Genomic DNA, 14,002 nt, shown 5'->3' with positions numbered 1-14,002 from the left:
AGGCAGTTCTCAGCCCGTTTCTCTTTTAAGATTGCCTGTTACAATAGAAGTAGCCTGGAAAAGTTTAATTTTCCATTTTGGGTTATCTCTTGTCCTGGCTTGTTTCTCCAGGAGCTGTAGAGCAAATGGTAGCCTAACTTGATTCACTTATTTTAAAGGCATTTTAAATTTGGGTTTAGAAATAGAAGTCCCAGTTTAACAAATAACAAGTTCTTATTAAGAGTCAATGAATGAAGTAACTGAAATGGTGATAATATTTAAAGAAGAAATCAAATATATGAACAAGGTGTGTGAGTTTATTTAAATATATGTGCTCTATATTTCATTTATGGGAGTAGAGAGAGTCTTCTGGGTTTCAATCGATGTGCTATTTACTCTTTTTATTAGGAAAGTTTTATTTCAATGTAGACCTTGGTCAGTAAAAGACAGTGTCTAAGAAAATAATATAAATTGTGCCACCTAGTGGAGAAAAAATAGGAAAATGGATCAGCGACAAAGAAAAAAAAAAAAAAAGCTGTCCAAAATATATTAATATGAAGGACTAAGAAAAGTCACATTCATGAGTTGTGCTCCCCTGCATTGAAATCTGCAAATGAGAAAGACATGGATCACTGTACTGATGAATACACACCTGAGACAATTTACCTAAACCCCATGCAGCTTTAGCATCCTGGCTGAAGGGCTTCCAGAATTCAAATTCTCACAGAAACTAGTTTATTTCAACATAGGTTGAAAAAACCTATGAAATCGTGGATGGTGGGTAAGAAAGCATCTGTAGTGTGTTTGCATCTGTGTGTGTGTACAGGTACCTCTGTACAGCACATAATCTCATTCTAAGTTAAAAAAAAAGCTTGCTTTTTCACTTGTGTTTGATCTTTTATTTCTCTGCCAGAAATAACTACAGTAGTTTTAAGTCTAGGTGGATTTTTAACTCATGAAATCCCTACAAGCAGGGCAGACTATATTTCTTTTATTAAGATTTGTCAATCTTAGGCTGAGACAATTTTTTTTTTTAACTTCACATACTTGCTCTTTTTAGTATACTTTTCCAATTGCCCTTCCTGCCCCCACCAAAACTGAAATAAATTTTAATTCCCCACAGAGATGACCTAAAATAATGTTGCAAATCCTGACCTTCTGTAGCCTCGTCTTGGAAGGAAGAAGGTGTGATTTTAGCAGTGATTTTAGATTATCACCACTTTCCTTCCTGCAGGTTTCTGTTGTTGCAACAATTAAGTAGCCTTATGATTTCCAGTTATCTTTACAGAAAGTTGTAAAGGGCATTGCAATTGGGTTTTTTAATTTGGGGACTGGCAGCTGGTGGCAAGATCCAGCTGAAAACAACTTAATGGCTAACACTGGGGACACACGGTACAAGGAGAGGGAGCAGAGTTTCTCCCTGTCTCTGATTTCAGGCTCATGAAATATCCGAAGTGAATCCGAAGTGCTGAAGAAAAAGGTTGATAAGGATTGGGGAGGAGTCTATTTCCATGAAATAAAAAAATCTATTCATTTTAGGATGAAATGTAGAAGACAATATTATTTAGTTGCTACAAAACCTTTGGAGTTTTTGCTTCTGTGGTCTCTTTTCAGCCAGTGATCCCTTACAACAGTGCAGCACTCCTTTGTCTTTTGTTCCCCATCATATTGTCTCCTTCTTTCACTCTCCTATACAGAAGATCCTCACATTTTTCTCTCACTAATTACATTATTACATGTTTGCATGCACATTCTCACATCTACCACCAGAAGCAGACCCCAGACTCTTCACTTCTTTCAGTTCACTACTTTTAGTCAAAACCTCTTCTGCCCTTCTAATTAGGTACTTTCAGAGCCTTCAAGAAAGACAGGGATCAGAATCACTCCTCTTGATTGAAATTATTCCTTTGACTTTGTAAATTTCTTCATTTCTCCCCTACCACTGAATTTCTTAAGCTCAAAAATTTCTGGAAGTAGTAAGCAGAGGCAACTTGGTTTGCAATAGCTGGAAGTATTTGGAGGGAGAGCCAAGAACTTCCTCTGTACAGTGAGGTCTGTGTTTCCTCCTCCTTCTGTGCTCTGCAGCTGGAGAGGTTCCTGTAGGGCTCCCTTCCAGATGCTATCAAAGGAGTTTCTTATGGCTCGATTAAGACCTCAGACTAAACACACAAACAAAACCAATAAAAAATTGGGTTTGTAATTGCTAGAAGTCACTAATAGTCTAAGTTGCTCAGTAGGACAAGTCCTCCATGGAACCTTCATCACTAAGTACAAGCTGTGGACATCACCAAAGCAGGTTCACTGATCTCAGATGATGCTTCCTTTGCTAGATGCCCATGGTAGGGGTCTCCTTTATGCCAAAAAGTCTCATTTGTGTCCAGACTTCTTGAAGTTTCATTCCAAACCTTTGCTCTGCATCCTGCCTGACCCTTACTGCTCCCCCAGAACCAGTTTGTTGTGCCTTTTTAAGCTGTTGGGAGATGCTGTAGACTGACCTTATAGAAATGGTGAATCGTAGTAAACAGAATATATAGAAATGAGTAGGGCTTTATTTACAAATGGGAACATTTAATTAGCCCTGGAATGGCTAGGTACGGTGTGAAGGATGTTTGCCATTGAATTTGGTTTATGGGGTTAAAGGTAGACCAGATAATGAAGGAAAAGGTTATTTTTTAGCACAGCAAATTAAGGCAAAATACAGAAAGCCTTCAGTGGAGCTGAGTAGGATTTAAGTACTAAGGAGGGCTGTCACTGAAAGGAAATGAAAACTGTTCAACGACAGATTAATGTGCACAAAAATGTAGTACATGCCATTCAGTCATAAATACTGAGGCTAAAGTGGCCAATTGGAATTAACTTGAATGTGGAAAAAGTAATCAAAACTAAGAAAAGTGTATGTAAGTTATTAACCATCATCTGTGGTAAAGGACCTGGAAATATTACAGCATATAATAAAAGTGAACGTGAAAATTCCGAGCAAATAAAACCCAAAGCTTCAAAGGCTGATTGTGGAGGATTGGACAATAAATAATGAGGTAGTTCTCAATTACATGAAGAATGAAAATGCCAAGCTGGGTTAGAGCTGTGTCCATCCATTCTGTGGTTTTGTTTTTTTCCTCTACCCATTGTCTCTTACATCTCACTCTGACACCAGTTTAGTGCTGTATCCAGCAGGTAAAGGCACTTTGTAAATCTTAGCAGAAGTAATCAATAGCATGATTAAAGATGTATAAATGTGAAGATCCTTGTTCTTTTACTGACACAGGGATGAAAATGGAACCAACTCCCCCCAGACAGTAGGGATTCTTAATTCTCCCTGTATAATGCTATTTACCTGAACCATTTTCATATAAATTACTTTCACAACAACCACATGGAAGCAGAGCAAACCTGTGAGTGGTATGAGAATGCCAGGGATTTCATTTCAGAAACCCAGCTGTCCTCATGTGTCTTCAGGGCTTCCATCTAGAAGCTAGTCAGGCAAAAATAAACGTGTTAAAGCGATACTCTTTTTTCTTTGACTACTATTGAAACATTTGTGTGTGAGGTGTAACCGAGAAAACAGTTTCTGCAGGTCAAATTGGAGAAGACCTAAGCTCTTTTTGAATTACTGACCCTCTAGCCATTTCCCAGAGCCTGGAAAGATCGTAACACCCTGCTTTGAGACATTTCTTGGGAATGCAATCCCCAAAGAAAAACCTGTTGGTTGGGGTTTGCTTTACAATACAGTTTGAAAAGCTTTGCTGCTTGAAATGGTCAGCTTCTTTGTAAGAAAAATGGGTACCTTTTGTAAATGGGGACCATAAGATCTAAGCAGAATGTCTTCAGATGACTCCTCTCCTTAGCACCTTTTTCAGGTCCACAGCAGGCGTCTGTCTTCATCCTGTTGCACTGATTCCATAACATTAGTTAATATATTAGTTATATATGTTAGTTAATATTAGTTAATATATTAGTTAACATAACATTTAGTTACAAACTTAAAATTCTACTGAGCACCCCAATATGTCATAAACAAACAACTTCCACCATTAGAGTTGAAAAAAACAACTCTCTTTTTTTTTTTTTCCCCAGTCTTTCTCGGTTTAATTAATACATTGATTTAAAATTCTTCTTGTTTGTTGGCATGAGCTGTCTCTTTGAGAGCACCTCTGGGGAGGAAGCAAAGAGGTCACGATATCTGCTGCACTTTGTCAATTGAGAAGTGCGCGATTGTGAAACTGTGGAAAGTATTCCCTGAAGAATCTATTAAAAGGTTCCAAACAACATTTCTTTAAGCAAATCCAGTAAATAATTTCATCCTGTCTCCCTTTGTGTGCTGCTGCGCACAAGGAGGGTTTCTTAGAACCTAAAGTAAAGCCTTCCAATTTCCATTTAAAGGAAAAGGTAATAACATCTAATTGTGTACTTGAAGGGAGCGTGCCATTTCCTATGCCTGTGATCAATAAGTCATTGATTGCCTTTTGCCCGAGGAAAGTTTTGTACATGGACTCAGCCAGTAGGAATATGGCACCGTGCAGCCTTGTCCTGTTTATTAATTACTTTTTTCCTGAATTTGGATCACCAGGCGACCAAGGTGACAGCAGATGGTGAGCAAACCAGGCAGGATGCTGAGAGGACTCATGACAGAGCCAAATCTCTTGGACAGTCCGTCAAAGGCATTCTCCAAGCTGCTGAAGGTATCAAAGAGGGGAAAATAATGCCAATTGTTTCTCAAGAAAACTGAAGGATGGTGGGGAAGAGGGTCTGAGGGACAGCGAGGAAGAGTTTATTCATTCAGAAGTGTTTAAATGTCAAGTGAAGAAACTATGGTCAAGTATCCAGACTTTTTGCAGTCTACAAATGTAGTTTATATAAACTAGCAGAATATTGAGTATGTGTCTTCAAGATTTTGCAGTTATTTGAAGAAAAGCTATTATGATATAATAGATTATGACATAACTACAAGGGCTTAGCATTTGTTTATTTTCAAAGCAATATTGGTAAAAAAGTTTGATGTCATTTTAGCACTTGGTATATTAACACTTCATCCTAATTTCCCCAAATGACTTCAAAAATACATTACTGCTTGCTGTTAACGAACATCTGCTGCTTGGAATTTGCCAGTGACTCTTAACCCTACCTGTGTAGTGGCACGGAGCCTACTCTCTCTCTCCTCCACTTAGAAATGCAGTAAAGGCTTAGGAGCAAAATTTTTGTAGATGCCTTTAAGAAGCAAGACCTATGTAATACATGATGCGATTAAATAAGATAATGGCTGAAAAATATGAAGATGATTGGCAATCACAGGCAGGTTTTCTACTTGAAAAATACTGATCTGTTCTTTCTTCCTCAAAACTTCCCACTACACTACGGATTTCAGTAGCTATGTTTCTGAAGGTCCATTCCATTGAAAGGAAAAGCTTCCACTTTTGTCCAAGTGCTATAAAATACATTTTATGTTGCTTTTCATGTAACACATCCCAGTACGTGCCCTGGAGCTGAACTGAACAGCAATTTAGAATATCTTTAGGATGTACAACTTTGACAGGAAATAAATGTGGGAAAAGCAACAAGAAAAAGTAAGCAATTTTTCAAGAAATTTTTTTAAACAAAAGACCAGATTCTTCATTTATCAAGATGAATTTGGGATGACAAGAGCTAAACCAATTTTTTTTCTCTACAAAGTTTATGCCTGGTGTTTGTAACCCCAAAAAAAGTTTCCTTGAGCAGGTTTAGCAATAGGAAGTACTGAGTTAGAAGACACTGACGGGGCGAAAAAAAATGTAAGTGGTATCTTAGAAGTAGACAAAGACTTTAAAATCAATGTGTTTGCCTAGTGGCCAAGTTATCATTTTAAGAAGAGATGAAACATAGGAGCACAGAACTGGAGGATACCTCCTGAGTTGCTGCATTCACTCCCCTGCTATCATAAACTTTCTAAGCCTCAGCTTCAGAGAAGTTCCCACAAATACACATCTGAATAGAAGGCAGTTTCAGAACTCTGCATAACTACAAACCTTCCCATTTCTAGCTAAAAATATTCATGTTTAGTTTATCATCTTGTCTTCTTTTGCTATCCTTGTTCTTCAGTTCAAATAGTGTTTTTCCTCTCCCCCGTGCTTCTCCTCCTTCCCCCACCCCCAACTATGTTCATTGAGAGGAATCCTATTCCCCTTTTTTTCTGGAGTAAAAAACCTTAAAGCTTGGTGTCCCACATCCCCTGCTCACCTTCAAATAATTTCCTTTTCTCTGTTCAGAATTAGGTTCCCCTTTCCTGAGCACAGGCAACAAGTGTTGAAATGAGGTTGCTTCAGTGTCTTGCACTTCAGCAGCAGCAAAACCTGCCCACGTCAACTCTCCTGATCCATCCTGGCATAGCATTTGCTTTTTATCAGGGCTGGGTGCCATTGGAGATCTGAAATATAGCTTCTCTTCTCATTCATACCTTATATCTAACTGGCAAACCCATAGTTTACAGCTGAAATTTCTGTTGTTATTTAGTTCACAACCTTATAATCTCATTCCACTCCAATTGCTTCTAGTTTTGAAGGTCACCTGGTTCTTTCTGCATATCATTCCGATCCTTCTGTATTTAAGACTGTCTGACAACCTTTCCTGATAAACACATTTTCTCAGTAGAGTTCCTTCCTCCCCACCCCAGATCATTAGTAAAAATATTCAACTGAACTTGCTATTAAACCATGTAGTCTGACGTGTGCTACCTTAGGAAAGAAAAATTAAAACCACATATAATTTATTCCACAACCTGTTTTCCACTTACTTCCAAAGCAAGTTCTCAGGCCTTAATGGAATTCCCATTTCTTCAAAACGGTCAAACACTACATTTGCTTGTTCTCAAACGATCATCTTCCTGGATTTGCTATGTCATGCACCAGATCTTTCTAGAATGACAGTTCTGTGGCCGTTCCAGCTTGAAGTTCTTCAAACTATGCTTCCTCTGGTTGTGATAATTTCTATATTCCTACTTCTGATTGCCATCCTCAGCTGTCTTCCTGCTCAAGGTCACCATCTTTCAAAAACTGAGGATAAACTTTCTCCTTAAGTTGGTGCCATTCCTAGACTTTTTTAAAATATGAAGGCATTTTAACTGCATATTGGCCCTATATCTTCTCTGTCTCTGCTCTTTTTGACCTATGAGACGTTGCTAGATTCTTCCTTAAAGACTTTATGTCCACTCATGACATTCTGATGGAGATGACCAACTAGTTTGCATGTATTCTTTGTGACCATTCCTTGACCCCATCCCCAGATTACAGATAACTGAAAGTTGTAGTCCTTTGGATCCCTAGGAATGCAGGACTGTTCCTGTGACTCTAGTATTTATTGTCAGTAGGCAACAACTTTAACATGAAATACCATGAAAGGACCTATTTCTCTGGCCATTGATCCATTTCTTCTGAACTTCTGAGTATCTGTATCTAGTTTTCCCTCTTAACTATGGAATTCTGCCAGTTTTACAGTTCCTTATATTTGTCTATGTCAGTGGATCCAAATCTTTTACCACCACTGAACTCTGGTTGTTTGCCGTATAATAAGACTAGAAAATAAAGATTAGTATGAGGAGGATGGAGGAGAAAGATAAAGCTAGGTATAATTTTTTCTGAACCTAGTAAAAGCTGAGATAACATATCCATTTTCTGTTTTAAGGTAAATATTCAGGGAGGTTAAATTACTATTTATTTATTCCAGACTTTAAAAAAAAAGATATTAATATATGCCTATTCCTCGCCCAAGGTCACTTAGTAATGATACATAGCATAAGCGATCCATGATCTATTTAAGTGAAATGTAGTCTTTTTCCGGTCCTCACGACCCCACATATAACCACCCTTGATTAAACATCCAAATTTCAGTTCTCACCAACAAATCAAAGACATCATTGGATTAGAATTTTCTTCATAATTTGCTCATCTACACAACGTGTAGATGAAATAGACATTTATTTGAATTTTGGAAGACAGAATTTATTTTCTTCAATTAAAGATTTACTTGAATATTGAATACTTCTATTGCATTTCTGCTTCTAAACCACATGAGCAGGCTTAGAAATCCATGGGTGTCTTTCATTCATCTTCTCTCTGCTTCTCCTCTGAAATCTCCCAGTCATTTATTCTCCCTAGCACTGTTAAGTCTGAATACTAAAAATTGCATATTTTGAAGTTCTCCAAAAGTGATTTAAATCTAATTTTCATTGCTTGTACTACCTGCGGCTTAATTCTATGAGCAATGTACCAGATTATCTGCTGTTTCAAAGGGTCAGTACAAATTCTTTCTTTCAGGAAGAGGAGGAGAGGAGCAATATATTTCTTATACTGGAACCTAAACCCCATGCAGCTTTAGCATCCTGGCTGAAGGGCTTCCAGAATTCAAATTCTCACAGAAACTAGTTTATTTCAACATAGGTTGAAAAAACCTATGAAATCGTGGATGGTGGGTAAGAAAGCATCTGTAGCGTGTTTGCATCTGTGTGTGTGTACAGGTACCTCTGTACAGCACATAATCTCATTCTAAGTTAAAAAAAAAGCTTGCTTTTTCACTTGTGTTTGATCTTTTATTTCTCTGCCAGAAATAACTACAGTAGTTTTAAGTCTAGGTGGATTTTTAACTCACGACATCCCTACAAGCAGGACAGACTGTATTTCTTTTATTAAGATTTGTCAATCTTAGGCTGAGACAATTTTTTTTTTTTAACTTCACATACTTGCTCTTTTTAGTATACTTTTCCAATTGCCCTTCCTGCCCCCACCAAAACTGAAATAAATTTTAATTCCCCACAGAGATGACCTAAAATAATGTTGCAAATCCTGACCTTCTGTAGCCTCGTCTTGGAAGGAAGAAGGTGTGATTTTAGCAGTGATTTTAGATTATCACCACTTTCCTTCCTGCAGGTTTCTGTTGTTGCAACAATTAAGTAGCCTTATGATTTCCAGTTATCTTTACAGAAAGTTGTAAAGGGCATTGCAATTGGGTTTTTTAATTTGGGGACTGGCAGCTGGTGGCAAGATCCAGCTGAAAACAACTTAATGGCTAACACTGGGGACACACGGTACAAGGAGAGGGAGCAGAGTTTCTCCCTGTCTCTGATTTCAGGCTCATGAAATATCCGAAGTGAATCCGAAGTGCTGAAGAAAAAGGTTGATAAGGATTGGGGAGGAGTCTATTTCCATGAAATAAAAAAATCTATTCATTTTAGGATGAAATGTAGAAGACAATATTATTTAGTTGCTACAAAACCTTTGGAGTTTTTGCTTCTGTGGTCTCTTTTCAGCCAGTGATCCCTTACAACAGTGCAGCACTCCTTTGTCTTTTGTTCCCCATCATATTGTCTCCTTCTTTCACTCTCCTATACAGAAGATCCTCACATTTTTCTCTCACTAATTACATTATTACATGTTTGCATGCACATTCTCACATCTACCACCAGAAGCAGACCCCAGACTCTTCACTTCTTTCAGTTCACTACTTTTAGTCAAAACCTCTTCTGCCCTTCTAATTAGGTACCTTCAGAGCCTTCAAGAAAGACAGGGATCAGAATCACTCCTCTTGATTGAAATTATTCCTTTGACTTTGTAAATTTCTTCATTTCTCCCCTACCACTGAATTTCTTAAGCTCAAAAATTTCTGGAAGTAGTAAGCAGAGGCAACTTGGTTTGCAATAGCTGGAAGTATTTGGAGGGAGAGCCAAGAACTTCCTCTGTACAGTGAGGTCTGTGTTTCCTCCTCCTTCTGTGCTCTGCAGCTGGAGAGGTTCCTGTAGGGCTCCCCTCCAGATGCTATCAAAGGAGTTTCTTATGGCTCGATTAAGACCTCAGACTAAACACACAAACAAAACCAATAAAAAATTGGGTTTGTAATTGCTAGAAGTCACTAATAGTCTAAGTTGCTCAGTGGGACAAGTCCTCCATGGAACCTTCATCACTAAGTACAAGCTGTGGACATCACCAAAGCAGGTTCACTGATCTCAGATGATGCTTCCTTTGCTAGATGCCCATGGTAGGGGTCTCCTTTATGCCAAAAAGTCTCATTTGTGTCCAGACTTCTTGAAGTTTCATTCCAAACCTTTGCTCTGCATCCTGCCTGACCCTTACTGCTCCCCCAGAACCAGTTTGTTGTGCCTTTTTAAGCTGTTGGGAGATGCTGTCGACTGACCTTATAGAAATGGTGAATCGTAGTAAACAGAATATATAGAAATGAGTAGGGCTTTATTTACAAATGGGAACATTTAATTAGCCCTGGAATGGCTAGGTACGGTGTGAAGAATGTTTGCCATTGAATTTGGTTTATGGGGTTAAAGGTAGACCAGATAATGAAGGAAAAGGTTATTTTTTAGCACAGCAAATTAAGGCAAAATACAGAAAGCCTTCAGTGGAGCTGAGTAGGATTTAAGTACTAAGGAGGGCTGTCACTGAAAGGAAATGAAAACTGTTCAACGACAGATTAATGTGCACAAAAATGTAGTACATGCCATTCAGTCATAAATACTGAGGCTAAAGTGGCCAATTGGAATTAACATGAATGTGGAAAAAGTAATCAAAACTAAGAAAAGTGTATGTAAGTTATTAACCATCATCTGTGGTAAAGGACCTGGAAATATTACAGCATATAATAAAAGTGAACGTGAAAATTCCGAGCAAATAAAACCCAAAGCTTCAAAGGCTGATTGTGGAGGATTGGACAATAAATAATGAGGTAGTTCTCAATTACATGAAGAATGAAAATGCCAAGCTGGGTTAGAGCTGTGTCCATCCATTCTGTGGTTTTGTTTTTTTCCTCTACCCATTGTCTCTTACATCTCACTCTGACACCAGTTTAGTGCTGTATCCAGCAGGTAAAGGCACTTTGTAAATCTTAGCAGAAGTAATCAATAGCATGATTAAAGATGTATAAATGTGAAGATCCTTGTTCTTTTACTGACACAGGGATGAAAATGGAACCAACTCCCCCCAGACAGTAGGGATTCTTAATTCTCCCTGTATAATGCTATTTACCTGAACCATTTTCATATAAATTACTTTCACAACAACCACATGGAAGCAGAGCAAACCTGTGAGTGGTATGAGAATGCCAGGGATTTCATTTCAGAAACCCAGCTGTCCTCATGTGTCTTCAGGGCTTCCATCTAGAAGCTAGTCAGGCAAAAATAAACGTGTTAAAGCGATACTCTTTTTTCTTTGACTACTATTGAAACATTTGTGTGTGAGGTGTAACCGAGAAAACAGTTTCTGCAGGTCAAATTGGAGAAGACCTAAGCTCTTTTTGAATTACTGACCCTCTAGCCATTTCCCAGAGCCTGGAAAGATCGTAAAGCCCTGCTTTGAGACATTTCTTGGGAATGCAATCCCCAAAGAAAAACCTGTTGGTTGGGGTTTTGTTGCTTTACAATACAGTTTGAAAAGCTTTGCTGCTTGAAATGGTCAGCTTCTTTGTAAGAAAAATGGGTACCTTTTGTAAATGGGGACCATAAGATCTAAGCAGAATGTCTTCAGATGACTCCTCTCCTTAGCACCTTTTTCAGGTCCACAGCAGGCGTCTGTCTTCATCCTGTTGCACTGATTCCATAACATTAGTTAATATATTAGTTATATATGTTAGTTAATATTAGTTAATATATTAGTTAACATAACATTTAGTTACAAACTTAAAATTCTACTGAGCACCCCAATATGTCATAAACAAACAACTTCCACCATTAGAGTTGAAAAAAACAACTCTCTTTTTTTTTTTTTTCCCCAGTCTTTCTCGGTTTAATTAATACATTGATTTAAAATTCTTCTTGTTTGTTGGCATGAGCTGTCTCTTTGAGAGCACCTCTGGGGAGGAAGCAAAGAGGTCACGATATCTGCTGCACTTTGTCAATTGAGAAGTGCGCGATTGTGAAACTGTGGAAAGTATTCCCTGAAGAATCTATTAAAAGGTTCCAAACAACATTTCTTTAAGCAAATCCAGTAAATAATTTCATCCTGTCTCCCTTTGTGTGCTGCTGCGCACAAGGAGGGTTTCTTAGAACCTAAAGTAAAGCCTTCCAATTTCCATTTAAAGGAAAAGGTAATAACATCTAATTGTGTACTTGAAGGGAGCGTGCCATTTCCTATGCCTCTGATCAATAAGTCATTGATTGCCTTTTGCCCGAGGAAAGTTTTGTACATGGACTCAGCCAGTAGGAATATGGCACCGTGCAGCCTTGTCCTGTTTATTAATTACTTTTTTCCTGAATTTGGATCACCAGGCGACCAAGGTGACAGCAGATGGTGAGCAAACCAGGCAGGATGCTGAGAGGACTCATGACAGAGCCAAATCTCTTGGACAGTCCGTCAAAGGCATTCTCCAAGCTGCTGAAGGTATCAAAGAGGGGAAAATAATGCCAATTGTTTCTCAAGAAAACTGAAGGATGGTGGGGAAGAGGGTCTGAGGGACAGCGAGGAAGAGTTTATTCATTCAGAAGTGTTTAAATGTCAAGTGAAGAAACTATGGTCAAGTATCCAGACTTTTTGCAGTCTACAAATGTAGTTTATATAAACTAGCAGAATATTGAGTATGTGTCTTCAAGATTTTGCAGTTATTTGAAGAAAAGCTATTATGATATAATAGATTATGACATAACTACAAGGGCTTAGCATTTGTTTATTTTCAAAGCAATATTGGTAAAAAAGTTTGATGTCATTTTAGCACTTGGTATATTAACACTTCATCCTAATTTCCCCAAATGACTTCAAAAATACATTACTGCTTGCTGTTAACGAACATCTGCTGCTTGGAATTTGCCAGTGACTCTTAACCCTACCTGTGTAGTGGCACGGAGCCTACTCTCTCTCTCCTCCACTTAGAAATGCAGTAAAGGCTTAGGAGCAAAATTTTTGTAGATGCCTTTAAGAAGCAAGACCTATGTAATACATGATGCGATTAAATAAGATAATGGCTGAAAAATATGAAGATGATTGGCAATCACAGGCAGGTTTTCTACTTGAAAAATACTGATCTGTTCTTTCTTCCTCAAAACTTCCCACTACACTACGGATTTCAGTAGCTATGTTTCTGAAGGTCCATTCCATTGAAAGGAAAAGCTTCCACTTTTGTCCAAGTGCTATAAAATACATTTTATATTGCTTTTCATGTAACACATCCCAGTACGTGCCCTGGAGCTGAACTGAACAGCAATTTAGAATATCTTTAGGATGTACAACTTTGACAGGAAATAAATGTGGGAAAAGCAACAAGAAAAAGTAAGCAATTTTTCAAGAAATTTTTTTAAACAAAAGACCAGATTCTTCATTTATCAAGATGAATTTGGGATGACAAGAGCTAAACCAATTTTTTTTCTCTACAAAGTTTATGCCTGGTGTTTGTAACCCCAAAAAAAGTTTCCTTGAGCAGGTTTAGCAATAGGAAGTACTGAGTTAGAAGACACTGACGGGGCGAAAAAAAATGTAAGTGGTATCTTAGAAGTAGACAAAGACTTTAAAATCAATGTGTTTGCCTAGTGGCCAAGTTATCATTTTAAGAAGAGATGAAACATAGGAGCACAGAACTGGAGGATACCTCCTGAGTTGCTGCATTCACTCCCCTGCTATCATAAACTTTCTAAGCCTCAGCTTCAGAGAAGTTCCCACAAATACACATCTGAATAGAAGGCAGTTTCAGAACTCTGCATAACTACAAACCTTCCCATTTCTAGCTAAAAATATTCATGTTTAGTTTATCATCTTGTCTTCTTTTGCTATCCTTGTTCTTCAGTTCAAATAGTGTTTTTCCTCTCCCCCGTGCTTCTCCTCCTTCCCCCACCCCCAACTATGTTCATTGAGAGGAATCCTATTCCCCTTTTTTTCTGGAGTAAAAAACCTTAAAGCTTGGTGTCCCACATCCCCTGCTCACCTTCAAATAATTTCCTTTTCTCTGTTCAGAATTAGGTTCCCCTTTCCTGAGCACAGGCAACAAGTGTTGAAATGAGGTTGCTTCAGTGTCTTGCACTTCAGCAGCAGCAAAACCTGCCCACGTCAACTCTCCTGATCCATCCTGGCATAGC

At 38.2% G+C, this 14,002-nt stretch overlaps 1 protein-coding gene across 1 annotated transcript in view; it reads left to right on the top strand.

Moving 5' to 3' along the window:
• The window catches only part of LAMA2 (laminin subunit alpha 2), a 412,919-nt gene that overhangs the window by 311,442 nt on the left and 87,475 nt on the right, over positions 1-14,002 (top strand). The window contains exon 34 of the mRNA XM_014942611.1: positions 4,547-4,658. Within this exon, the coding sequence (XP_014798097.1) occupies positions 4,547-4,658 (112 nt within the window). The remainder of the gene's footprint in view (positions 1-4,546; positions 4,659-14,002) is intronic.

This window comes from Calidris pugnax, unplaced genomic scaffold (genome assembly GCF_001431845.1).
Source record: "Calidris pugnax isolate Ruff unplaced genomic scaffold, ASM143184v1 scaffold86, whole genome shotgun sequence".
NCBI classification, from domain to species: domain Eukaryota; kingdom Metazoa; phylum Chordata; class Aves; order Charadriiformes; family Scolopacidae; genus Calidris; species Calidris pugnax.
The sequence above is the reverse complement of the archived record's forward strand: the minus strand, read 5'-3'. Positions and strand labels throughout refer to the sequence as shown.